General features: G+C 49.1%; 1 protein-coding gene and 1 non-coding gene across 17 annotated transcripts in view; one reads left to right on the forward strand and one right to left on the reverse strand.

Annotated features, from left to right (window-relative positions):
* Positions 1-26,693, reverse strand: part of TSEN2 (tRNA splicing endonuclease subunit 2) — a 55,832-nt gene that overhangs the window by 24,200 nt on the left and 4,939 nt on the right. For 11 of the 16 annotated variants that reach the window (XR_011250735.1, XR_011250734.1, XR_011250739.1 and 8 more), the window contains 7 exons: positions 22,977-23,191; positions 21,136-21,217; positions 16,246-16,282; positions 12,366-12,861; positions 11,256-11,333; positions 2,778-2,828; positions 369-507 (listed from right to left, as the gene is read on the reverse strand). Coding sequence is in view for 9 of the 16 variants with exons in the window: in XM_069560988.1 (XP_069417089.1) it covers positions 369-507; positions 2,778-2,828; positions 11,256-11,333; positions 12,366-12,861; positions 16,246-16,282; positions 21,136-21,217; positions 22,977-23,191 (1,098 nt within the window). In the remaining 7 variants the exon portion in view is untranslated. Of the gene's footprint in view, positions 1-368; positions 508-2,777; positions 2,829-11,255; positions 11,334-12,365; positions 12,862-16,245; positions 16,283-21,135; positions 21,218-22,976; positions 23,192-23,831; positions 24,093-24,891; positions 25,492-26,693 lie in introns of those variants that run through there. The other 5 variants (XM_069560992.1, XM_069560994.1, XM_069560989.1 and 2 more) reach the window with 3 other exon arrangements.
* Positions 1,894-1,965, forward strand: TRNAC-ACA (transfer RNA cysteine (anticodon ACA)). Its single transcript has one exon. It is a non-coding gene; the product is annotated as a tRNA-Cys (tRNA).

The raw sequence follows: 26,693 nt of genomic DNA on the forward strand, positions 1-26,693 counted from the left end.
TGAGGGCTCAAGAGATGATCGCTGTCACTATCATCACTGGTACACCATGATTATTAATGGTGACTGCACAGAATTTGCCAAAGGAAACTCTCCCAGAAGACAAGGGACCACCCTTCATCACAGAATCATAAACTAATGAGACGTGGGGGGGGGGGCGGGGGGGCTGTGGACTCTTTTAAGATCTCAGAGCAGACAAGAGGGAAAAACATACCCTCCACCCTCACCCAAACATTCTTATCTAAGCCAGGAGGAGGACAGCATCTCAGGAAAAAATAGCAACCACACATAACAGATTCCATATTCACCTCAGGATCTGACCTGGACCCTAAGCCTGACTCATGCGCCTGCGAGGCCAAGAAATCACTTACGCAAATCTGTTCCGTACTTAAGTCCGGGCTTGGGCACCCAGCCCTTGCTGCGGAAGTGATGGTATGCCATGTAGGTCGTCCTGAATGTGGGCTGAACTGTGGTGAAAGCGTTCCAGAGCTTCATGATCGTCAGAGGCTCCTACGGTTGGTGGGAGAAGACCAGGCATTACCACGTGTGTACCCACGGGCACCCAGCCAGCGAATCAACATCTCTAGCAAATGTGAGCTGAAGATGGTGCCCACGATGAAGGGTTTTAGCTGGAAGATACAGGCCCGTGATGTCCGGTGTGGCGGCCGCCAGCCACTTCCCTGAACTGCGATAAACACACACTGAGTTTCAGAGACTTCGTACGCAAAAGAGAATGCAAACTTGTATGCAAAAGAGAAGCAGTTTTAAATATGCTGGGTTACGACTATCTCAGTAGTTTTAAATATGTTCGGTTAAATAAACTATGTAAATCAATTTCAGCTGACCAAAAATAATAAAAACCTTTTCAACGTGGCTACTAGAAAGTTAAAAATTATGCATGAGGCTCTCGTGTGAGGCTCCCATCATATTTCTACTGGACAGCAAAGTCACAGAGGACCTGGGCGAAGCTCCCCCAAGACAGCCACTCTGGAGACAGGGAGCAGCCAAGTGAGGGCGGGGAGGGCAGTGGACAGGGTGGTGGGGGAGAACAGCCCAGGCAGAGGAACGCGGGTGGGCCAGGGGGCCACCAAAGACGAGGGCGCATGTTCCAGCATGTACAGACCCTGATGGGTAGCTACGGTATGGTGGGCCACGTTCAGAAATGCAAAAAATTAATTCTGTAAAAGCCTTAAAAGAAAAGATACTCCATTTAGTCACCGAAATTAGGTAATTAATCCCATAGCACAAATTAATAATCCAACTGCTTGTTTCTAAGGTTGGACTTGAAGACACCATGGCTCAGATAACATTCTCACGTGTCAATTCAAAACCACCACATGAAGCACCAGGGAAGTGTGGAAAGCTTCCTGCTCCATTTCGGCCTTGAGTAAAAGGGGCCATTCTTTACTTGGTTCACGGCTCCGTCACTCAATAAGACCTGCTCAGTTTGTCTCAGCCTAAGATCTTAACACTATAAATATGAGCTCGAGTTGAGACTTTTTTTCTTCTTTAAAAAACCAAAAAAAACCAAAAACCCAAAACAGTTGTTCCTACAGTGGAAACTCCGTATGTGTGTGGTCTTCAAATCCATCCCCCCACAAAACAAGCAAGAGTCCGGTAGACAAGGCTGGACTCTGACTTGGACAGCCCACTGCGTTTCAGAGTCTGAGGATGCTACAGGGCAGCTGGCACGTCCTGACGAGTGTCGGCGAGGGCCCAGGGGAGGACACAGGGCAGGGTGAGAAGGGCTGCCACCTGGGAAAATTAGTAACCCGCTAGCCACACACCTGTTCCCAAGCCACGGGAATACTCTGAAAAAGATTTACGGGGTTAGAATCTGCTGAATGATGTGACATGTGCTCCCAAGGACAGAATAAAATACACGTTCTCCCAGCTTCCCTGGTGGCTTAGATGGTAAAGCGTCTGTCTACAGTGCAGGAGATCCGGGTTCAATCCCTGGGCAGGGAAGATCCCCTGGAGAAGGCAATGGCAACCCACTCCAGTATTGTTGCCTGGAAAATGTCATGGATGGAGGGGCCGGTCGCAAACAGTTGGACACGACTGAGCAACTTCACTTCACTCCTGCTGTCTAATGTTCTGCTTAGCTTTTTCACCTTGATTTTAACTTTGAGTTTTTTTGAAGAGGTATTGTATTCACAAGGTCCAAAATTCAAAAAGTACAGACGGGTGCAGTGAACTCTCACCTCCCACCGCCCCCAGCTCCTTCACTGGAAACGGGATTAATGATCTTCCAAGGGCAGCAGGCTACAACACAAAATTGTAGGCCTCGGAGCTGCCCTGGAATCAGTTCAAATGCTAATTCTAACCAGACCAGCTGCGTGACCCTGTGGGTGGCTCATTTCCTGTGCCTCAGTTACCTCATCTGTAAAACTTCACGCGCGGGGCTAAGGCCCAGAAGTACCACATGCAAGGTACCTGACTCACAACCTTCACTGAACTGGGTGCTAAACACAGGTGGTTTTCATTTCTGCTGTTAATTTTCAGTACTATTCTTACAGATTTCCTGATCATCAGATAAAGACACTGCTCTTCTCCTAGGATCTCGGAATGAAATTTAGTCTCAAAGGGTCAAAGTTGGCTTTTTTGCCTGAACAGTCCCAATTCAGGATCCAAAGACTAAACTTAGAGAACAAAAATTCAATTCCAGTTTTATTCAGTGAAAGTAGATACAAACTTGGAGTAAAGCAATATGAAAAGTATTACAACGTGCTTTTGAGATCAGGGAATTTTAAGTGGATTGTGTGAATAAAACACCTTACCTTTTCATAGTAAATACTCAGACATCCCAGAGCATAGACCAGGAAGAAGGCCTAAAAACAGGGCAAGGAGAAAATGCTCATCAGAAACTGTTCCTTGTTCTCGACAAACTATTTCACAGATTGAATTCTTTTTGCCTTAAATATCAATGAATGTCCTTTGCACCATCCAATCGGTCACGTACTTTTAAAAATATATGGTTCATTCAGATTTCAAGGGGGTAAAATAGGAATGTCACAGGATAGTTTAGAATCAGTGGAAAAAGAAACACTTTTATGAAATTTTCCATGTATTTTCTCTTTTAAAAAACCACAAAGTTAAACTGAAAAATGACATAAAGAGCAATAACAGTAGAAACTTTTTTTCACTAGATTTTCCTCTGTAAAATAACCAGAAAAAAAAAAATTGTAGAAGAAAAACAAAGAAATTTGTGGAAAGTGAGCAACAGAGTTGGGTTGACTCATAATCAAATGAGTTTCTTGGTCACTTGCTATAAAGTGATTTCCTAACAAGTAAACCCCATCTTTCCATTAACTTCATCATATGACACCATGCTTCCCTCACATGGGGATACAAGGGGGAAACGGCAAAGTCAGGCTCAGTTGGGTAAGATCACTCTGACGTGGAAATAAAAATAACCTTCTGACAAAACCAAAAGGATGCCTAGCACTGACATGAGGAAACAGGCCCTGCTATGTGCTCTGTCTGTAGAAGGGGGCTGGGATCTGAGTTTACATAGGAAAGACTCAGGTGAGGCTGGTCTGCAGCAGATGGTAACTAAAACGGTGGCTCTACATGCTACTTTCTTTTTAAACTTGAGGATGGAAGACGAGGCTTATGATCAAACGACAGGTTCCCTGTCGAGGGCCCTCTGCTAAAGGTGGCAGCAGAAAGGCAGGTCCCCTGCCACTCCGCCCCCCCCAGGCTGCTGTCCTTGGTGCTGACGGCTGATCAAACTACAGGTACCCTGGAGGGCCCCCAAGCCCTCAGGCTGCTGTCCTTGGTGCTGACGACTGCTGTCCTCCCTGTCCAGTGTTTAGGATGCGAGACCACAGCTGTGAAGGTGCAGGGAGGGCTTTCAAGGAGTGGCAAGGTTCTGCTAAGAAAACACCTTCCCAACCCTCAGAAATTGCCCCAATCCACCCCATCGCCACCCTCTCTTGGCCACCTGATACTTCTCTTTATAGCAGTGGTCCTCGAGGTGTGGCCAGTTGAGAGATCCTAGGGTCCCCAAGACCCTTGAAGGAAGCCACAAGGTCAAAACCATGTCCTGAGATTAAGACTCATTCTCCCCAGAGGCTCTGACACATGCAATACTACCACAGGCTGAACGGAGCAGTGGATGTGAGAATCCAAGGCACTTCCCTTCAGCCTCACCTTACAGTCTTTGCAAAAGCGAAAAAACCATGCTATTCTTCTCACTCGACTTGTTTTGCTTTGAAAGAATATAGTTGTTTTTCATGAAAATATTATTTCAGTGGGTTTATTATCATGTAAAATGAGTTAATAAACACATACTTAAATTTTCATTTAAATATATAATTTGGTAAACATCAACAGATATAATCCACGTAAGATGCTTCTCAGCGTCCCTCAACAGTTTTTAAGAGAAAAGTGGTGTGACAACTACTTTAGTTCTACCCAGACCCAAACCGAGAGCTGCTCTCAAGAGCAGCGGGTCTACAGCCATACCACCTGAATGCGCCTGATCTCGTCTGAAGACCAGTGGTCTCCTCCTGCCTGTACTTCTGCAAAGGGCCCCACACTCTGGCCCCACAGCCTCTTCTCCAGGGCAGCCCGAGCCACCTTCCCAACATGGGAAGACCCCTTGCTCCCAGGTGCCTGGCTGCACACCTGACTTCACTGCCAACAGCCTTGTGACTCTTCCCAGCAGGTTGCTGCACTTCTCTTCTGATGCACTGAGCTCGTTCCTGCCTTGGCCTTTGTAACTGCTGCTCCCACAGCTGGAATCAAAGGTCACTCCTCAGACAGGTCTTCCCTGACCACCCTGTTTAAGTAATCCCCATTCTGATTGACTTATAGATGGTGGGGATCTTGTTCCAGTGGGGTTGGCATTCTTTAGAATTAAGTCATCAGTGTTGAAGGGGCTTGCATAACTTGATCAAGTTACAGGCCATGCTGTGCAGGGTCACAGCGGAGAGTTCTGACAAAATGCAGTCCACTGGAGAAGGGAATGGCAAACCACTCTAGTATTTTTGCTGCGAGAACCCCATGAACATGAACAGTATGAAAAAGCAAAAAGATATAACACTGGAAGATGAGCCTCCCAGGTTGGAAGGCATCAAATATACTACTGGGGAAAAGTGGATGGCAATTACTAACAGCTCCAGAAGGAACAAAGAGGCTGAGACAAAGTGGGAATGTCGCTTAGCTGTGGATGTGTTTGGTGGTGAAAGTAAAGTCCAATGCTGTAAAGAGCAATTTGCATAGGAACCTGGAATGTTAGGCCTGTAAATCAAGGTAAATTAGATCTGGTCAAGCAGGAGATGGTAAGAGTGAACATCAACATCTTAGGAATCAGTCAACTAAAATGGACAGGAACAGGCAAATTTAATTTAGATGACCATTCTATGTACTACTGTGGGCAAGAATCCCCTAGAAGAAATGGAGGAGCTCTTTGTCAACTAAAGAGTCTGAAACGCAGTACTTGCATGCAATCTCAAAAACGACAGAATGATCTTGGTTCGTTTCCAAGGCAAACCATTCATCATTACACTATATATCCAGGTCCATGCCCCAACCACTGATGCCAAAGAAGCTGCAGTTGAGTGGTTCTATGAAGACCTACAAGACCTTCTAGAACTAACAACAAAAAAAGATGTCCTTTTCTTCGCGGGGAATTGGAATGCAAGAGCAGGAAGTCAAGAGATACCTGGAATAATAGGCAAGTTTGGCCTTGGAGTACAACATGAAGCAGAGCAAAGGCTAAAAGAGCTTTGCCAAGAGAACACACTGGTCATAGCAAACACCCTCTTCCAACAACACAAGAGACGACTGTACACAAGGACATCACCAGATGGTCAACACCGAAATCAAACTGATTATATTCTTCGCAGCCAAAGATGGAGAAGCTCTATACAGTCAGTGAAAACAAGACCAGAAGCTGACTGTGGCTCAGATCATCAGCTCCTTATCCCAAAATTCAGGCTTAAGTTGAAGAAAGCAGGGAAAACCACTAGGCCATTCGGGTATGATCTAAATCAAATCCCTTATGCTTATACAGTGGAGGCGATGAATAGATTCAAGGGATTAGATCTTGTAGACAGAGTGCCTGAAGTTCACAACACTGTACAGAAGGCAGTGACCAAAACCACCCCAAAGAAAAAGAAACGCAAGAAGGCGAAGTGGTTGTCTGAAGGGGCTGCACAAATAGCTGAGGAAAGAAGAGAAGCAAAAAGCAAAGGAGAAAGCGAAAGATATTCCCAAGTGAATGTAGAGTTCCAAAGAATAGCAAGGAGAGAGAAAAGGCCCTCTGTAATGAACAATGCAAAGAAATAGAGAAAAATAATAGAACTGGAAAGACTGGAGACCTCTTCAAGAAAACTGGAGATACCAAGGGAACATTTCATGCAAAGATGGGCTCGATAAAGGAGAGAAATGTTAAGGATTTAACAGAGGCAGAAAAGATTAAGAAGTGAGGGCAAAAATACACAGAAGACTATACAAAAAAGGTCTTAGTAACCCGGATAACCACAATGGTGTGGTCACTCACCCAGAGCCAGATATCCTAGAGTGTGAAGTCAAGTGGGCTTTAGGAAGCGTAACTGCAAACAAAGCTACTGGAGGTGATGGGATTCCAGCTGAGCTACTTCAAATCCTAAAAGATGATGCTGTGAAAGTGCTGCACTCCATATGCCAGCAAATTTGAAAAACTCAGCAGTGGCCATAGGACTGGAAAAGGTCAGTTTTCATTCCAATCTCAAAGGAGGGCACTGTCAAAGGATGTTCAAACTACCGGATAATTGTGCTCATTTCACGTGCTAATAAGGTTATGCTCAAAACCCTTCAAGCCAGGCTTCAGCAGTATGTGAACCCAGAACTTCCAGATGTACAAGCTGGGTTTAGAAAAGGCAGAAGAACCAGGGATCAAATTGCCAACATCCACTGAATCACAGAGAAAGGAAGGGAATTCTAGGGAAACATCTGCTTTATGGACTGTGTGAAAGCCTTTGACAGTGTGGATCACAACTAACAGTGGAAAATTGTTAAAGAGATGGTAATACCAGACCACCTTATCTGCCTCCCAAGAAACCTCTAGGCAGATCAAGAAGCAATGGTTAGAAATAGACATGGAACAATGGACTGATTCCAAATTGGGCAAGGCTGTCTATTGTCACCCTACTTATTTAACTTATATGCAGAGTATATCATGAGAAATGCTGGAGTGTGTGAATCACAAGCTGGAATCAAGATAACTGGGAGAAACATCAATAACCTCAGATATGCAGATGATACCACTCTAATGGCAGAAAATAAAGAGGAACTAAAGAGCCTCTTGATGAGAGTGAAAGAAGAGAGAGAAAAAGCTGGCTTAAAACAACATTCAAGAAACTAATAGGATCATGCCATCTGGTTCCATCACTTCGGGCAAACAGAAGGGGAAAACGGGGAAAGAGAGACAGAGTTCATTTTCTTGAGCTCCAAAATCATTGTGAATGGCGACTGCAGCCATGAAATCAAAGACACTTGCTCTTTGGAAGGAAAGCTATGACAAATCCAGACAGCATATTAAAAAGCAAAGACATCACTTTGCCAACAAAGGTCTGTATAGTCAAAGCGATGGTCTTTCCAGCAGTCATGGTGAACCATAAAGGTTGAGCACCAAAGAATTGATGCTTTTCAATTGTGGTGTTAGAGAAGACCCTTGAGAGTCCCTTGGACTGCAAGGAGATCAAACCAATCAATCCTAAAGGAAATCAACCCTGAATAGTGTTTGGAAGGACTGATGCTGAAGCTCCAACACTTTGGCCACCTGCTGTGAAGAGCCGACTCATTGGAAAAGACCCTGATGCTGGCAAAGACTGAAGGCAGGAGGAGAAGGGGGCAGCAGAGGATGAGATAGTTAAGACAGCGTAAAAGACTCAATGGATATAAATTTGAGCAAACTCCAGGAGATAGTAAAGGACAGGGAAGCCTGGCAGTTACAGTCCACTGGTTGCAAAGATCTGGGCACAACTAGGCGGGTGAAGAACAAGTCCAGGGAGATCTGTGGGGAATGTCGACTTCGTTCCTTGAAACGTCACAGTAAGCCTTTACTTTGGGAGCACTAATAATGATGGATAACGGCTTTCCCTGGTAGCTCAGGAGACCTGGGTTCAATCCCTGAGTCAGGAAGATCTCCTGGAGAAGGAAATGGCAACCCACTCCAGTATTTGTGCCTGGAGAATTCCAGGGAGAGAGGAGCCTGACGGGCTACAGTCCACCGGGTTGCAAGAGTTGGACACCACTTAGCAACTAAACCCACCCATATGATGGCTGGATGAGCCTAAGACGGTTTTAACGCCGTGTCACTAGATCTGGTCAGGGCCTAAAGCGTCAAGGTGAAAAACAGCTCTCCAAGACAGAGGTCTACGGCAGCTCAGTGCCACCATTCTCAACCTAAGAGCCGCTTTGAACCACCACAGCAGGGCCGCCCATGTTCCTCGTGGACATTCATGGAAACACGGAAAACTGCACAGGTGGTGCTGATAAACAGGGGTGATGTAACCAAGGAAACTGGCCAAAACAGAGCTGGGAAGCGGGGCTGGGTTTCACTGGCAGCAGCCTGGAGACTTCTGCCAACACGTCTCTGGAATTTCTTGGGGACCAAGCAGCTTGCAGGAATGAGAACCCCCTCGTCTCCTGTCACTCCAGCACGTCTTCAGCAGGTGTTTGGGAAGCGAGAGCAGGACAGTCAGTGAGAAGCATCGCGTCACCGGGCTGGAGTAGAGATGGAGCTCCCGGTTCCTGACACGCACCTCGTCCCTTCTGGATCCACCAGTTTCTGGGCTAATCCCAGACCTCGTCCACTGATAAAACTGTTACTGACCACCTCACAGACGTCAGGCACTGGGTAGGAGGGCGTGGCACAGGTGCAGCCCACTGCCTACACTGTGCCCATCACGCCGGAACGCAATCCCACCTGAGGACTTGAGCCACATTCTGCTTCTCTCTGGACTGTTAATACTCAGCCCAGGGCCTGGACACAGAAAGCACCTGGTGAATAATTTTGCTCGACATGAATCGCAAAGGAAAGGGTTCCAACCAGCCAGTAACGAGCTTGCACAAGTGACAGTGATGATGGCGATGGCAGCAACAGCGGGCACCACACTCCCTGGGCACCGCGACACAACACACGTCACCGAGGTCATCACACGCATGATTTAATTCTAGAACAGCTGATGCACGAGGCGTTACACGACCCTCACCTCACAGTGCAGACACCCGAGGCTCAGAGAGGCCAAGCAAGTAGAGACTGGTGTTCCCAGCACTACCCAACAGTCACCACGTGTGCCTCCTGAGCCTCTGAAACGTGGCAGGCCAACCGAGGACAGGGCTTTTAATTTTGCTCAATTTTAGTTAGTTTATCTAGTCACATGCGGCTGGTGGCCACTGTGTTCGACAGCAGACTCTGCTGTCTCGTGTGTAGAATGAGGAGATGAAGGGAATAAATCCTGATGTCCTTTCCTGCCGCGAGCTCTTCTGTGTCCCGCTGGCTGCACTGTGGAGGGAGGCTCGGGCCAGCGGGAGACACCGTTGCTCTGTGAGCACATCTGGGGAATGACCAGCGTGGATGAGCTCAATGAGCGTGGCTTGAGACCCACAGAGATGCCCGGAGCTGAGCCAGACACTGCAGGAGCCGTCCAGGCAGGCAGGGGCGCCCCTGGAGAAGGGCACAACCACAGACATGAGACGGAGGAGGGGCGCTGTCTTCAAATTCGGGTGCAGGACAGACAGAAGCAAAAAAGGAGGCGCTTGAGGCTATGTGAACACAGGACGGAGAAACTCCACAGGGAAAACAGGAGGCAGGTTTAGAAACCCGCCTGCACACACTTTTGAGGCTTCCATAAAGGGGACATGTTAGTAATTCTGCAGAAGGCAACACTTAGAATCCATCTATTCACACAATCAGCTGTCATGACATGACCCGGAGCACGCATCACAGTTTACAAAAAGCTGGTGAAGCTCCAGGAATATGCTAAAAGCCACTGCACAGGGTTCCCTGGTGGCTCAGTGGTAAAGAATCTGCCTGCCAATGTAGGAGACACGGGTTCAATCCCCGGTCCAGGAAGATCCCACATGCCTCAGCGCAACTAACCCTGTGTGCCCCAGCTACTGAGCCCACGCTCTGCAGCCCGAATGCTCTAGAGCCCACGCTCCACGACTACAGAAGCTGCTGCAAAGAGAAGCCTGCGTACCACAACTAGAGTGGGCCCTGTTCACCTCAGCTAGAGCAAAGCCTGTGCAGCAGCAAAGACCCAGCAGAGCTAAATAAACAAACATACAATTACATATATGCGTGTGTGTGTGCACACACAAATATACAATTACATATACGTGTGTGTGCGTGTGTACACACACAAATATACAATCATATATACGCGCACGTGTGTACACCCAAATATACAATCACATATATGCGTGTATGTGTACACACACATATATGGGCTTCCCTGGTGGCTCAGACAGCTAAGGATCCGCCTGCATTGCGGAAGACCTGGGCTCGATCCCTGGGTTGAGAAGATCCCCTGGAGGATATGGCAACCCCACTCCAGTATTCTTGCCTGGAGAATCCCATGGACAGAGGAGCCTGGTGGGCTGCAGTTCATGGGGTTGCAAAGAGTTGGACACGACTTAGTGACTAAGCACAGCACACACAGCGCGCACACACACACACAGTGCACACACACATATATAAAACCACTGCACACTTTAAATGAGAGAATGGTATGTATATGCTCTGTGTCTCAATAAATTTGTGATTTTTCTATGTTTAGTCGCTCAGTTGTGTCCGACTCTTTGCGCCCCCAGGCTCCTCTCTCCATGGGAACTCTCCAGGCAAGAATACTGGAGTGGGCTGCCTTGCCCTCCTCCAGGGGATCTTCCCAGCCCAGTTCTCCCACTTTGCAAGCGGATTCTTTACCATCTGGGGCACCATGTTTCTACAGAAGCTGGTTAAAAAAAAAAAAAAAAAAGAGTAAAATGGTATTTGGACAATCTGAAACCCTGATGTCAAAAGAAGAGTCACGTGACCCCCTGAAACCTCTGTGGGATGATCCTGGGCAGGATCCACAAATAGTCCTCCTAGAGTGGATAAAGTGAAGGCCGAGGAGTGAAATGCAGGCAGGCTGACGGCGGGCGCTGCCTGTGGCGGTCTTGGTACCAAACTGCAGGCAGAACCTCACTGAGGAGGACTTGTCTACACCGTGTTGCCCAGGCCCGAGGCCCACAGCTGAGAAACCACACGCTGGAAACATTACCTCTTCTAGGCTCAGCTGCAGATACTCAAAGATCCTGAACGGATTTCTTCTACATACCAGTCTCTTCTGTGGCAACACCTGAAGAGGAAAATGAGATACATATAGGACAAATGTAAGCCCTACATGTTATATGGAGGAGGCTGCATTTTAAAATGATGATACTTCTAAGTTTCCCAGACCCACACTTGCTGGATTCTGTTAAAAATGAAATTTTCTGTTATTTATGTATAAAAAGAAGTTTTTATTTTCCTTTTATAGCTGACCCTTGAACGACATGGGTAGTGGGGGGTCGACCTTCCGGGCAGCTGAAAATCTGCATGTAACTCACGGTTGGCCCTGCAGGTCCTCGCTTCCTGCATATCTGTGGATTCAGCCAACCTCGGATTGTGGAGTGCAGCACTTATGGAAAGAAACACTCTTCTAAGGGGAGCCATGTTCCCACCCATGTTGTTCCAAGGTCAGTATTGACATCTTATTTCTTTTTATCCTCCATGGAGCATCATTTCGTGGGTCAATTTTACATGTTGCTTTTTTTTTTTTTGCCTGACTGCACACCTCACAAGCACATGTCTAGGTTCTTAATGAGACTCCATTCCCAAGGCAAGATAACATTTCTTCCCGTGGGTGTTTTACGTACTATCTAATTATGAGACTGCTTCTCACTTGCAGCTTCCACAGGTAATTCTGGGGCAACTGTCGAGTACGTCACTTAATGAAGCAGCTCCAGCTCTGTGCCCCACCTCCTCCTGTGACGGCTCGCGCACACCTGAGCCCGTGCCCACGGCTACCTTTAAGACCTGCTGATCACCTCTGCGTCCTTCTCCCCAACAGGGGACAGGATGTTACCTGACATGTGTTATTTCCCATGCGTAAGGCCAGGTTATTCACAGACTCTGAGGTTTTAGTTGAAACAGCCCTGACTGCTGAGCCCACAGGGCCGCTGGAGCCTGCAGACGGTCTGCAGGGTGTGTCCTGCACCGGCTCGCCCAGGTCCTGGGCGCTGGACACCAGCCCACTGCCAGGTCCCAGGGAGGGCCGTCCCCGCTGGCCAGCATCTCTGGGCCAGGAACAGACGGCTCTGCAGGAAGTGATCTCTTCTCTTTTACTTACGTCCCCTGCTTGGACCGCTTCGCTTTCGCTCCCAGCACACACAGCTTCCTCCACCAGCACGTGCTCAGGCCCCCTCTCTCCGGCTCGCCGGCTGCTGTCCCCAGGCTGACCGCCAGATGGCAGCAGGAGAGCGTCCCAGTGGCCGTAGGGCAGAGGCGAAGGGACCTCGGCCACATCTTCACCTGAGCCATCTGGGGTTCGGGGCTCAGGCCCGGGGCCCTCCTGCAGGCCGTCTGATCGCTCGCTGGAATCCTCCAGATCACACGGCTTGCCCTCGACCCCATTCACAGCAGAGAGTTTCTCTCTCTCTGCTCTACCTTCTGATTTGGAAACCACCTCGGAGTTGGGCTCATCGCCCAAAGCAACCTCTTCCGTCGTTTTCAGACGAGGATGCTCAAGGGGCTTCGTGTAGCCCTCGAGGATGCTGCGCACCGTGCTCTCGTCCCGGCCTTGTCTTCGCAGGAGCTCTGCGGCCCACTCCACGCTACGCTGATACCTGCAAATGGGGAAGTCTGTTAGCAAGGACACTTCAACGTTGGTATTAAAGAGACAGCAGACAATTAAAAAAAAAGAGAGCAGAACGTGTAAAAACGATGGGAAGGCAGTTTGCCAAAAAGTCTATAGTGCTTCTTAATGATGGACTATAGGTAAATGATTTCTTTACACTTCTCTGCATTTTCTAATTGCTCTGTGATAACTATATTGTTGTGTTACTTATTTTTATTACAGAGTTACATTTAATTTGCTTAATTTGAACAAAAAAATGACCCCAGCTTAACAAAGTGTGAAAATTTATGTGATTTAAACCTGGTGGACTAAGGACTTCCCTGGTGGTCCAGTGGCCAAGACTCCATGCTCCCAGGACAGGGGACCCAGGTTCAATCCCTGGTCAGGGAACTAGATCCCCCGTGCTGCAAAGATCCCGTATGCACCAACGAAGATCGGTGATCCAGTGTGCCACAACTGAGACCCAGCACAGCCAAATAAACAAACAGAAAAAACCCCCAAACAACTGGTGGACAAAACAATCTGGGTAAATATAAAGAGAAAAATGGTCATCCTTTGTCAGGGTCTGTTTTGTATTATTTTCCATTTTGGATATCCTGAAGTTTTCAGACATGTATCCCAGTCACATAAAAAGGTCCTTGTCTAGTGTTGGAAAGCAAAATGAGAATTTTAATGAACATTTTTCACAGGACCTACTAATGTCTACACCACACATGGAAAGGAACAGTTACAGTTATATACACCCCAGTGTCTTAAAAAAAAAAAAAGACCCTTCCTCCACAATTTTCAAAATGTATTTCAATGAGACGATACACTGCATGTCTTAAACTTGAAGGCAAGCCCTGAACACTTCCCAAGTTACAAACGGCCACAGGTTCTGCTTAGTGAAGCAGGGGCAACAGCTGACGAGGCTGCTGGGGGGTGTCATGTGGTACAAGATGGCACACGTGTGGAATCAGACGAGCGCGGGTGAAAAAGTGTGAGACTCAAGCTCTGTTCACCTCCACCTACAGCGATCGGTCTGGAAAGCATCTGGAGAAGCCACGTGGCTCGTGGGAAGACAGCTGTCGCTTTTCTCTTCACCTTGGGCGTCCTGCCTGGGTGCAGATGACGGGACGTGTCGTGGTTTGCAAACTGCTAATGACACACGGTGAAGCAAGGGAGCTAGCTGGCTTCTGCGGCGGCCGCCTCACCCTGGCTCATCAGAGGCATCTCCAAGCTGTCCACGCCCTGTCTGTCCTGCACAGGGATGAGCCTGCCGTCCTGTGTATACAGGAAACGGTACCACAGATGCGAAGACTAAGACCCGGGGAGGCTGCTCTACATCTGAGACGGGTGCAGCCGTGATCACACGAGCAGGACCGGAGTCCTGGCGTCTCGCGTTCAGCCCCGCCTCCCTCCGCCACTACTGGGTGGCTGAGCCAATGACGTAACCGCTCCGTGCCTCAGTTTCCCCCCATAAGACAGAGGCAACAGTACCGTGACCTCGTAAGGATCACGTCACGTGCTGCTGCTTCTAATCGGGGTAAAAGGTCGCTGCCCGGAGAACAGCAGGGGGTCTCTTCTCCTGCACGACAGGCACAGCCGCTCTCGTGGGCGGTCGTAAGCCTTTTCACACGAGCGATCTAAAAGCATGTGTGCTCTTCACGCCACCTGCAACGCCAGCTAAAGCCTTCGTGGGTCGACGCATCTCCTGTGTCTGAACAAAAATGTGTATCTGTATCATGTGTATCTTCCTGGGGAAGGGATCCATGACTTTTCAGCAGATTCCCTGAGTTAAAACATGTGAAAGAACCACTGTATTAAAGATTCAATGGTTCCCCTTTGGGCAGATGGTGGAACTTAGAGAGACGAAGAGAAAGTAAGAGAGCAAAAGAGACAGCGTGCGCACACAGGCCCCTGCTCTGCCCTCGGCAGCAGAGTGGTCGAGGCAGACATGGGTCCAAGCCCTCACTGTGAGCGCGAGGTTCTTGCACCAGCTATGTCCCCACCCCTCCCAGCTCAGGGACACTGGTGCCCACCCCAGGGAGCTCTGAGCATGGATTAAAGGGGACCAGATACGTGAAGGGCTCGGCACACAGGCAGCGTTGGACGAGTATTTGTTAGCTTGTGACCGTGGGGTTTTGGGGGCAGACCTGAAAAGTAAAATCATCTTGACTTCAGACACAGTACGTTTCACAATACAAAGAACACTCTAACAGATGGAGACGCAGGCCTCAGCGGGCGCTCCCTGGGCGCAGGAGCGGGCTCCTCCCTGTGACTCTGAGCGAAACCCCTCGGCACCCGGCTTTCTCTGCTGTCCTGCCACTGCCGGCATCACACTCGAGTCCCTGCCTCTAACAACCTCACGCTGGCTCGTGGACAGCAGCTGCTGAAGCGCGTGCAGGAAAGCCTCTGAGGCAGACCGGTGATTGAACCATGGCAGAGAGACACAGAAGAGGCGGTGTCCTCCCGCTGGTGGGCAGTGCCTTTAGAAAGTCCTGCTGTGATCAGCTCCAAACACTGCTAGAGAGGCAGCAGGAACAGAGAGGAAGAGTTGGGAAGCGTAAGGGCAGAGCGGCAGCTCTCATCAGAAGCCAGACTGAGGCTGGTGACCCATCCTGGGGCCCCCTGACCCCTGAGTGGGGCCACCTGGACATGCCTCAGCTTCGCAGGCAACCCTGTCCTCGGACACACGTCTTCCATCTGCAGAGAACACCCTGCTCCACCTCTTACTGATTAAGGCCGACTTAGTATTGGAAATTCTCGGCAAAATGGTTTTCAGTCAGTGTGCTTAGGTCTAAGTGTTGACCCTGAGCAAGTTAGCGAACCTCTTCCTGTCCTGTGTCCTCACCTTCCAAGACAGACAACAGCAGGACTGACCTCCGAGGGGCAGCGAGCGGACGAAAGCAGCTAACCCATCAAGCTGCTATGAACGCAGTGCCTGTTGCATGGGAGACGCTCCAGAAATGCTGGCATGCACAAGTTCACAGTCACCCCCCACCCCAGGCTCTGGAGCTGCTCCGCCTGGTTTAAGTTCAAGTCCTCCTGGGCACCTCTCGGGAGGCTCCCCACGCAGGGGACGCAAACAACTACACCCATCTCAAAGGTTTCCCGAGAAGATGAACTGGGACGATACAGGCAGGCGGCCTGGACCAGGAATGGTGCTGCTATGACAACTGCAACGATGCTGATAGCGAGGGCGACAGCCCGTCATGATACTCATCACGGAGGAGGCAACTGCCTCCTCCTCCTCTCCCACCAGAGTCTACAGTGACCAGACCACATGGCCCCAAGGAGAGGACCCAGGGCTCTCCTCCATTCCCATCTCCCGCACCTGCCCAGCGCCAGCCCCACGTCATTCTGCCCACGGCCAACGTCCGCCAAGACTTACTTCTTTGATGTGATTACCGGCAGGTCTAGCTTCATATCTGTAACAACAAGGAAGTTTCTGTTAGTTTACAGACTGACAGCCTAGAAGAGACAGAGAGAATTTCAAGGTCTGCAAAAATCTCACACCCAGGAAGTTGATCAATCCTGTCCAAGCAGCTGCAGCAAACACGTGCTGTATAAACCACCGCTCTCTGCTGCCCACAGCCCCTACAGGCGCCGCAGACCCGTCAGGGCTCAGACATGACCTTGGAACCCTTCTCAACACTCCAGCTAAGTGGCCACGGCACGGAGGGGGAGACTGTCCCCTCTGGATGCTCAGGCCCTCAACTTATTTATTTTCACTTCCTATACCAGGGATCGAACCCGTGTCCCCCGCATTGCAAGGCAGATTCTTAACCTGGACATGAACCACCAGGGAAGCCCCAGGCCCTCGATTTCTCAATGACAGCGCTGAGGCCCTAAAGGTGCACACTTCATTCTGCTGGGCATCTGGCCAGAAGAGTCTTTCTGGCTAAAGCATTGACGAGGTCACATCGCGGTATAGGTTTTCGTCCTCGACCTCCCTGACCCTGCCCGTGGGGAAGTCATCTCTGTTTTCTGACTCCCTGCCCAGTGCTCTAAACGCCTGGAGTTGTTGATGTTCAGCTTTAAAATCCTAGGGAAGCGAGTTCACAGACTCCTATCTCCTTAGGAATGAGAGTCTTCCTGGTGTCGCGACTTTCCCCTTCTGGTAGTTTGACAACAATTAACAAGTTAGCAAGTGTTACTGACACCCTTCCACTTACCAAGCACAGGAAATACAGAGGCAGTAAAGCAAATCCCCTCTCCTTAAGATACTCACACTCTAGCAATGGCACCCACTCCAGTGCTCTTGCCTGGAAAATCCCATGGATGGAGAGCCTGGTAGGCTGCAGACCATGGGGTCACTAAGAGTCGACACGACTGAGTGACTTCACTTTCACTTTTCGCTTTCATGCATTGGAGAAGGAAATGGCAACCCACTCCAGTGTTCTTGCCTGGAGAATCCCAGGGATGGGGGAGCCTGGTGGGCTGCCGTCTCTGGGGTCACACAGAGTTGGACATGACTGAAGCGACTTAGCAGCAGCAGCAGCTGGGGAGACAGACCAGCTGAACCTCTGATTCTAACCCCAGCTGATAAACGGCAAGGAAAGCAAGTGTTGTCAAGGGACTGGCTTACTTGAACTGGAAGGGTTAGGAAAAAACACAAAGGAGAAGGAATAATTGAGTTGGGCTCTGCAGAATGAGCACGAGGTCGCCAGGCAGACCAGGGGGAAATGCAGAGGGATCCGTGCAGAGGCTGGGAGACGGCAAACACACGGCAGCCCACGGTGGGTGTGATGCCAACAGGTACAGCGGGGTAGGACGGAACAAAGGGTGGAAGGTGAGGCTGAGGCCAAAAGCTGAAGAGCATCCTAAAATGGACACTTGAGATCTACGTCGTGAGAGCACCCTACGCCCTTAATCTCTGCTTCCTTGGCCTAAATCCATTTCCTTCACATTTTGATCACTATCGGAAACTTTAGTTATACTACATAGATCAGGAAAAGCTTCTCAACACTTAAGACCATCACACTATTTGAAACTTTTTATTTCTTATTTTGCCAAGTATTAGTAACGGCTGAGGCTGGGTGACGAGGACAAAGTCACAATGCTTATTTGCTCTACTTTTTTTTTTTCTCCCTCTTTAAAAATTAAAACTCTGAAAAAATTTAAAGTGTATAAAAGTAGAGAGAATAGTATAATACATTTCCATGTTCCCATCACTCAGCTTTAACTCACAGCCAGTTCGGGCTTCCCGGGTGGCTCAGTGGTAAAGAATCTGCCTGCTGATGCAGAAGGGGATTTAACCTCTGGGTGGGGAAGATCCCCTGGAGAAGGGAATGGCAACCCACTCCAGTATTCTTGCCTGGAGAATCCCATGGACAGAGGAGCCTGGCGGGCTACAGGCCATGGGGTTGCGAAGAGCTGGATGCAGCTGAGCAACTGAACGAGAAGTCATGCTCCGTATGTCTTCTGCCCCGGCCCCCTCACGTCATTCCGTCTTTGGTGCTTGTGTGCTCAGCTGCTAAGTTGTATCCGACTCTCTGCAGCTCCCTGGACTGTAGCCTGCCAGGGCTCCTCTGTCCATGGAATTCTCCAGGCAAGAATACTGGAGCGGGTTGCCATTCCCTTCTCCAGGGGATCTTCCCGAGTGTTCACAGGAACTGGAGAGCAAGCCCGAGCTGGCCCACGGAGGATGACACATATGGGGGCCTCCACCCCTCACTGCGGTGGAGACCATCCTGGACCGGCTGACAGCCATCCAGTCCAGCTGGATCCATCGCTGGATCCATCACTGCGGCCAGCAGATCCATGACTAACCAGACATGAGCCCATCCAGCCAAGAACAGCAGACCTACCCAGAACTCCCCTGGAGACTCAAGTGAGCAAACACAGCTGCTGTTGAAGACCACTGGATTTGGGGGTGGTCTGTTCCACAACATCGTGGCAGGAGATACAAAGTCTGTCCTATTAGGACTGAATCACTGTGGTTTTGGTTTTGGCCATACCACATGGCATGTGGGATCTCTGTTAGTAAATGTACTTATTTTTGGCTGTGGGGGTTCTTCATTGCTGCGTGGGCCTTTCTCCTGTTGCAGAGCACCAGCTCTAGGGCTTCAGCAGTTAAGGCACACTGGCTCAGTAGCTGTGGGGCATGGGCTTAGTTATTTCATGGCCTATGGATCTTGCCCAACCAGAGCTCGAACCCGTGTCTCCTGCATTTGCAGGTGGGCTCTTCACCACTGAGCAACCTGGGGAGCCCCTATCATATTTTAAAGTCACTCGAAATAGCTTCCCCTATGGCTACACCATCAACGTGATATACAGATTCTTCATTTTCTCGATTTGTGTGTGTGTGTGTGTGTGTGTTTTAAATAAAATTAACTTTTTAAAATCTAACTTTCATTTGTAGTCATGTAATACGTTTACAAGTTTCCAAAGTCAAATCTAGTCTCACTTCTCTCTCCATCCTAGTCTATCCCTCCCTCACAGGCATTTAAAATTATAGTTTATCCTTCTTAACATTTCAAAACCTATTTGTAATCTCCTCCCCTTAGATGACCCGTGGCACACTGTCCTTTAACTTGCTTTCTCTGCTTAAAAATAATAGCCTAGTGAGCCCCTACTCCTATCTCAGCTTCACAGCACATCCTTCTGAGATTGGTCTATACTTTATTCTGCTGGTACCCGCATGGCTATTTGGGTTATTTCTAGTCTTTTAACATTAGGAAGAGTGTTGCAATGAACAGCCCTGGGCTCTTTCTTTTCATATTTTTGCCAACTTATCTTTAAGATAAATTGTCAGGAGTGGAATTGCTGAGTTAAAAGCAAACGCATCTATTGGACAACTGGGTATCTTCAGGCGAAACAATGAAGCGGGACCCATATCCTACATCAAAGAAAAATTAAATCAAAACAGATGAAAGACCCAAACTCAAGAGCTGAAACTATCAATCTCTTAGAAGAAACCCCGGGGAAAATCTGCGTGAGCTTGGATTTGGCAATGGTTCCCTAAACACGATAGCAAAAGCACACGCAAGAAAAGAAAAAGGATAAATTAGACTTCATTAAAATGATAAACTCTTGTTACCATGTCACACCCATTAAAATGGCTGTTATTCAAAAAAACAATGACGAGCGGTGGTGGGGATGCGCAAAAACTGGGAAACCTTACGCACTGCTCTGGGGAACATAAAATGACGCAGGTGTGATGGAAAAGTTTGTGGTTCCTCAAAAAATTAGAATAATCGTTTGATCCAGCGAGTCCACTCCTAAGTATACACAAAGGAAGAACAAAAACATATGTCTGTACGGAAACCCGCACATGAATGCTCAGACCAGTGCTACTCGCGAGGGTACAAACAACCCCAACATCCGTCTGTGAACAAACAGAGAAAAAACACAAAGTATATCCTACCAGGGAACAGCACTCACAACGTTCTGATACATGCTAGGACATGGATAAACCTGGACAAAATTCATCCCACGTGAAGGACACAAGAGTTTTTCCCCCTTACAAGAAATATTTAGAAGGGGCGAAATCAAGGGCACAGAAAGCATGCGAAAGTTACCAGGGATTTGGCGGGGAGGTGTTGGGGGGAGTGCATACGTGATTTTTAGAGACATCCAATTCCCCTCCGAAACGGCCACACCACCTGCAGCCCCACCAGGATCACGTGAGAGTGTTTCTCAGGGCTCACCAACAGGGCACGCTGCGAAACTTTAGGATTTCTGTCATTCTGATTGCTGAAATGGTATCTCAGTGCAGTTTTAATTTCTATTGTTTTCTTGCCATATAATGTTTTCTTAAAATTCTTTCTAATTATGTTTTAACCTGCTGGTATTGGTTACATACTTACCATGAGACTCCCCTTAGAAAAATATACCAAGATGAAAGATTTATAAAGTAAAGAGGAACAGCTATTGAGAACTACACACATTAGTACATTTTACAAATACATCAATGTCATGGTTACTGTTGCAAATTCCGAACCTAAAAATAAAATATAAAATTCACTTTGCATATGGGTGAGCAGATACTTAATGACTAGAACCTTCCACATGCCCAGGACACTGTGAGGCAATGCTTAACAACAGAAAAGTCCGAATAACACTTCTGTTAATTTCAGAAATTACACGAAACACAGTTTCACCAATTGTTAAGAGCCCTTTCACCATGATTAGAATCATTTTAGCTGGTACTTTTAGCAGTAAGATTGCAGTAGCATGTTACTTCTCCTTTGGAATTTTATTGTATAATCTGGTGTGAGAGCTAAAAATGAAGAAAAAAGATAATTCGCCAGAAGAATGCAATGTTGTACAATCTCACCTTTCCATTTAGCAACCAGCTTAGGATCTGAGATTGTGAAGTTTGGTCGGCTTCTGGACAGGATGCCTTTTCCAAAATAACCCTTCCGGGAAGAGAAGAAAGAGAGTTAGCTCATGTTGAGTTATTCATTTTTTAGCTGAAGGAGAACTATCTGAGTTAACAAGAGAGTCATTGCATTGTTCACAGCTTGACATCTTCCTTTTGATTACATAATGATTACTCTGAAGATCGATCATAGCATTTTTTTTCCCTCCGATTGTGTGAAGGGAGCTGGGAAGTTTCCTGTGCACGTCATTTGTCTCCGGAGTAATGCTTTCAGTCTGGCCCGGGGAGCTGAAGGTGAAGGGCAGACGGAGGCAGGGTGCCCTCTGCACATGTGGGCCAGGAGCCACATCCACCAGACACAAAAACCTTCTTGGATTCCCGTGCACCCAGAACTGTTCTACTCCTCTCCTTCCTGCTGACTCCAAAAACCCTGGCTCCCTCTCCACCATTTCTTAAAAACCAGAATATATTTAAACCCACAGACCACCAAAATAATAATAAAATGAACACCTTATACCCTCCGCCCAGATTGAACAGTCAGAATAAATCACTGGCACAGCGCTTCACAAAGCCTCTGCTAAATGTTACGTGTTGCGACTGTCGGGGAGACTGTCCTTGGCCTGGACCTCTGAGCCATTACGGTCAATGCCGTCCTCATACCCCACCCTGGGAGGCTGGCTGTGACATGGGCTTTACATAAAACGAGTAGAGAAGCCACACTTACAGAGGCAGTAAGTGGACCAGGCGCGCCTGGGCTGGGAGTAGGGGCGGGGATCAAGCACACGGGGCACCAGGGAACCTCCTGTGGCCTTGGGGAGGCTCCACAGCTGGGCCGTGGTGTGGCTGCACGTCTCTCTGAGTTTGTTACGGTTGTTGTGGTGTGCACTTGAAAGGGTGAATTTTATGGCTTTATACGTCCGTAACGGAGAAGGCAATGGCACCACACTCCAGTACTCTTGCCGGAAAATCCCATGGACGGAGGAGCCCTATGGGCTGCAGTCCATGGGGTCACTAAGAGTCAGACACGACTGAGCGACTTCACGTTCACGTTTCACCTTCATGCACTGGAGAAGGAAATGGCAACCCACTCCAGTGTTCTTGCCTGGAGAATCCCAGGGACGGGGGAGCCTGGTGGGCTGCTGTCTCTGGGGTCACACAGAGTCGGACATGACTGAAGTGACTTAGCAGCAGCAGCAGCAGCAGCAGCAGCATACCTCTACAAAGCTGTCTTAAAAATGCCTCCAGCGTTGAACTGGCTACGGGGCAGAAGATAAGGAAGCTTCCCATCTCAACCCACACCTATCAGTGACGGGAAAAGCCAAAACCGGAACTCGCCCTCGTCAGAGGAGAGGTCCTCAACCAGGAGGGCAGGCAGGTGAGGAGCCGGAGGATAAGCAGAGGCCTCCTCTGGATTGTCCTGCAGCACAACAGTCTGCGGCTCCACAATAACCCCCGGGATGGAAGGGCGTGAGGGCCACACTTTATTTCTTACCCAGGACGTTTCTGTAAACTGCTTAAAATTTTTTGTTTTTAAACAATGAACACATGTTGCTTTTACATTCAAGAAGCAAGAAAGGTCGACACACTGACCAACGTCCGTGCTACAGTGTGGGTTCGTGGTGGGGGTTATGGTCCTCTGGGCTTAAGGCTTCAGGGTACCGGATTCAGCTCCCATGCTGGACCGGATCTCAAAGAGCATGTGCGGGTCACTGGTGGTCTGCTTCTGGAGGCAGGCAGGGGAGCATGGCTGGCTCAGGGCTGTCGGGGAGCAGCCGGGCCAAGCTGCCCACACCTACCTTCCCGTAGAGCTGCTCCATGTCTTCCAGGCCCCTCACGATCACGTGGCTGTTTATCATCTCAGCCCGGAAGATTCGGAAGTCCTTCTCAGGCCCACAGTCCTGACCACAAGGGATGGGCAGGGGAGACTCATAGCTGTCATGCACTCTTCTCTTCCTCTTTGGGGGACGGAACACTGCCTCCGCCATCTTCCCAAGTGACTGTTCCTTCAGGACTGTAAGAGACAGACAGAAGCAAGTCAATCGGTTACCATGCTGATCAGACAGGCAAGTGCCTGTATGCCCAGGCTCAGAAAAACCTCGTGGCCTGTGGGAAAACCAAAATATTCAAGAGAGACAAAAACAGGACGGATCTGTTGGAGCAGTACAAACCCAACTCTCCGAGGGGACCCCCATGAGTTCCCACAACAACGCCCCAGGAGTCACGGTACGATTTCTGATCGCAGCTGGTGCCTGAGCCTAGAGGCAGGTCCATGGGCACAACGCTACTCAAAGGCCTCCTGCCAGTGGGCCCAAGAGGGCTTCTGCCCTCGAGGATTTCTCCCACCCGCTCACTCAGCCAACAGACATTTATCGAGCACCCACCAGAGGCTCCTAATCACCAGGGGTGCTAGGGACAGAGAGAGAACACCAAAAGGACCCCGTCCTCAAAGAAGTACAGGTAGTGAGCACTTCGTATTCCAAAACAGGATCATCTCCCAGTTTTTCAGGTAAATTAATAATAATGACAATGTCTTTAAATGGTCATCATTGAAGGCACCAAGTGTGAGCGGCTAAGAGCAGGAAGTGTCAGGCCAGGGTGTGGGGACCGGAATTGGCTTCCCACTGCCCAGCCATGTGATGGGCGAAACTTACTTTGTCTCTCCAAGCTTTTGTTTTTTCCTCTGCTAAATAAGGATAAAAACAGGCTCCATCTTATAGTGACGACCCAGAAGGTGCCTAGAACAGCCTTCAGCATGTGGCACTGAGCGCTCTGCGTGCCCAGTATCGTTACTATTATGGGCAGAGCGCTGCCAACACTGCTGATGGATGAGAAAGCAGGGCCAGGTAACAGAAACGCTGTCAGAGGCCCAGGGAGGAAGGGCTCGGCTCCAGGTCCTGCCGGGACCACGGGCGGCAGCCGTCCTTCTCCTTTGAAGGCTCACTGCTTCTCCAGGTTAGGGGCTGAGGGTTATGGAGAATCCTGGAATTACTTGACAGCCAGCACTACTAGAGCCCCTTGAACAGCAAGGAGCTCAAACCAGTCCATCCTAGAGGAAATCAACCCTGAATATTTGCTGGAAGGACTGATGCTGAAGCTCCAATACTTTGGCCACCTGATGCGAAGAGCCGACTCGTTGGAACAAACCCTGAGGCTGGGAGAGACTGAAGGCGGGAGAAGGGGTGACAGAGGAGGAGATGGTTAGACAGCATCACCACGACTCAGTGGACCTGAGTTCGAGCAAACTCTCAGAGACAGTGAAGGGATAGGGAGCCTGGCGTGCTGCAGTTCAGGCAGCGACTAAACGAGTCGGACACGACTGAGCGACTCAACAGCAGCAGCACTCGGAGGGAGGAAAGGAAGGTGAAGCCGGTATCTCTCCCTTCCTCAACCCCGAGGAGCCAAAAGGAGGACAAAGCACACACAGGCTGCGGCTCAGCAATGGCTGGAGGAAGGAAGTCAAATCGGGTGCGCTGCTGTGATAAAGACAGAGGACCACAGCAGATGTATCAGCTCAGCAAAACTCAGCCATGGGCGGGGTGGGGGGTGGGCGGGAAACGCAGGCAGTGCAGCAGACAGGGCCTGGCGCTCCAGGCGCTGGGCAGCCTGCCGGGACGAGACGGGGACTGCAACCTGCCCCGCCCCGCATCCTGGCTCTGGACCGGACTGAGGCTGACAGCACATGCGGTGCCTGAAGACCCAAGGGCGCCGTACCAACCACGTGTTTAGCCTCCCGAGCTCCAAACACTCGCAGGGGAAAAAGCACCGCTGACTGCTTAGCTGCGCCCTGCACTTGGTACCAGCATCTGTTGTACACAGGATACACTCAAGCCTGAAACAGCCAGCGAAGGTGGTGAAAGCTGGAGCAGGAAGCTGAGGGGCTCCAGAGTTTCAGTTCAGTTGCTCAGTCATTTCCGACTCTTTGCAACCCCATGAACTGCAGCACACCAGGCCTCCCTGTCCATCACCAACTCCCGGAGTTTATTCAAACTCACGTCCATAGAGTTGGTGATGCCATCCAACCATCTCACCCTCTGTCATCGCCTTCTCCTCCTGCCTCCAATCCCTCCCAGCATCAGAGTCTTTTCCAATGAGTCAACTCTTTGCACGAGGTGGCCAAAGTACTGGAGTTTCAGCTTTAGCATCATTCCTTCCAAAGAAATCCCAGGGCTGATCTCCTTCAGAATGGACTGGTGGATCTCCTTGCAGTCCAAGGGACTCTCAAGAGTCTTCTCCAACACCACAGTTCAAAAGCATCAATTCTTCGGCACTCAGCTTTCTTCACAGTCCAACTCTCACATCCATACATGACCACTGGAAAAACCATAGCTTTGATTAGACAGACCTTTGTTGGCAAATAGGCTATCTAGGTTGGTCATAACTTTCCTTCCAAGGAGTGTCTTTTAATTTCATGGCTGCAATCACCATCTGCAGTGATTCTGGAGCCCCCCCCAAAATAAAGTCTGGCACTATTTCCACTAGTTCCCCATCTATTTCCCGTGAAGTGATGGGACCAGATGCCATGCTCTTAGTTTTAGGCCCATTAAGAAGAAACCCAGGGACTTCCCTGGTAGTCCAGAAGCTTAAGACCCTGTGTTCCCAGTGCTGGGGGCCCGGGTTCCATCCCTAGTCACGGAACTAGATCCCCCAAGCCACAACTAAGAGTCTGCCGGGCACAATTAAGAACCCATTGCCAGCACTAAGGCAGGGCACAACCAAATAATTAAAAATAAACATTAAGGAAGCGTGCGTGTGTTGCTACAGACTCATTGGCCACGTGTGTGCTCAGACTTTTTGATTTTTGCTCATGAGACAGCAGAGAAATAGTATCCGGTGTGGCTGCAATTTAGCCTTTTTAAAATATTTCAATTTTTTTCTGTATAGTTTTTCATTTCTCATATGGTTGAGGTCATGCTGTGGATACGAGGGGAGACAGACACGCCGGTCCTTTAACGAGCCCACGGGCCAGATGGGAAGACAGACAGACAGACACAAATCATTCCTGGCAGGACAACGAGCACCAAGGACAGCAGGGACAGGAAAGCGAGCCCCCCCGCCCAGCAGACCCACTCCTCCCAGAGATGCACGACTCTTCCACTCTTTCTCCCACAGGCTAGGAGCCTGCATGCTGCAGCTAAAAAAAAAAAAAGGATCCCAAGTGCCGCAAGACCCAGCGCACCCAAACAAATGAACTATTAGGGAAAAGAAAGAAATCAAAAGCACTGTCCCATGTGTAAGGATTCCTCTAGCCACTCTCCAAAAGATGTGAAGGAATTAAATGAGGACAAAGGAAAAGAGAAACCAGGGACGTTAAGACGGTGACAACCAGTTACAATAGGAACTATAAATAAAGAATCAGCAAGTTGGCAGATTGCTTCATAAGACTGCTATAGAGTATTCCAGACAGCAAAATGCTAAGATTCTAAATGAGTCCCCCAACAGATGTAAATATTGAGCATGACTATATACATTTCATATACATATATATGTGCATCTATGCACACATCTTGCCACAT

The sequence above is a fragment of the Ovis canadensis genome, chromosome 19 (genome assembly GCF_042477335.2).
Source record: "Ovis canadensis isolate MfBH-ARS-UI-01 breed Bighorn chromosome 19, ARS-UI_OviCan_v2, whole genome shotgun sequence".
Classification (NCBI taxonomy): Eukaryota; Metazoa; Chordata; class Mammalia; order Artiodactyla; family Bovidae; genus Ovis; species Ovis canadensis.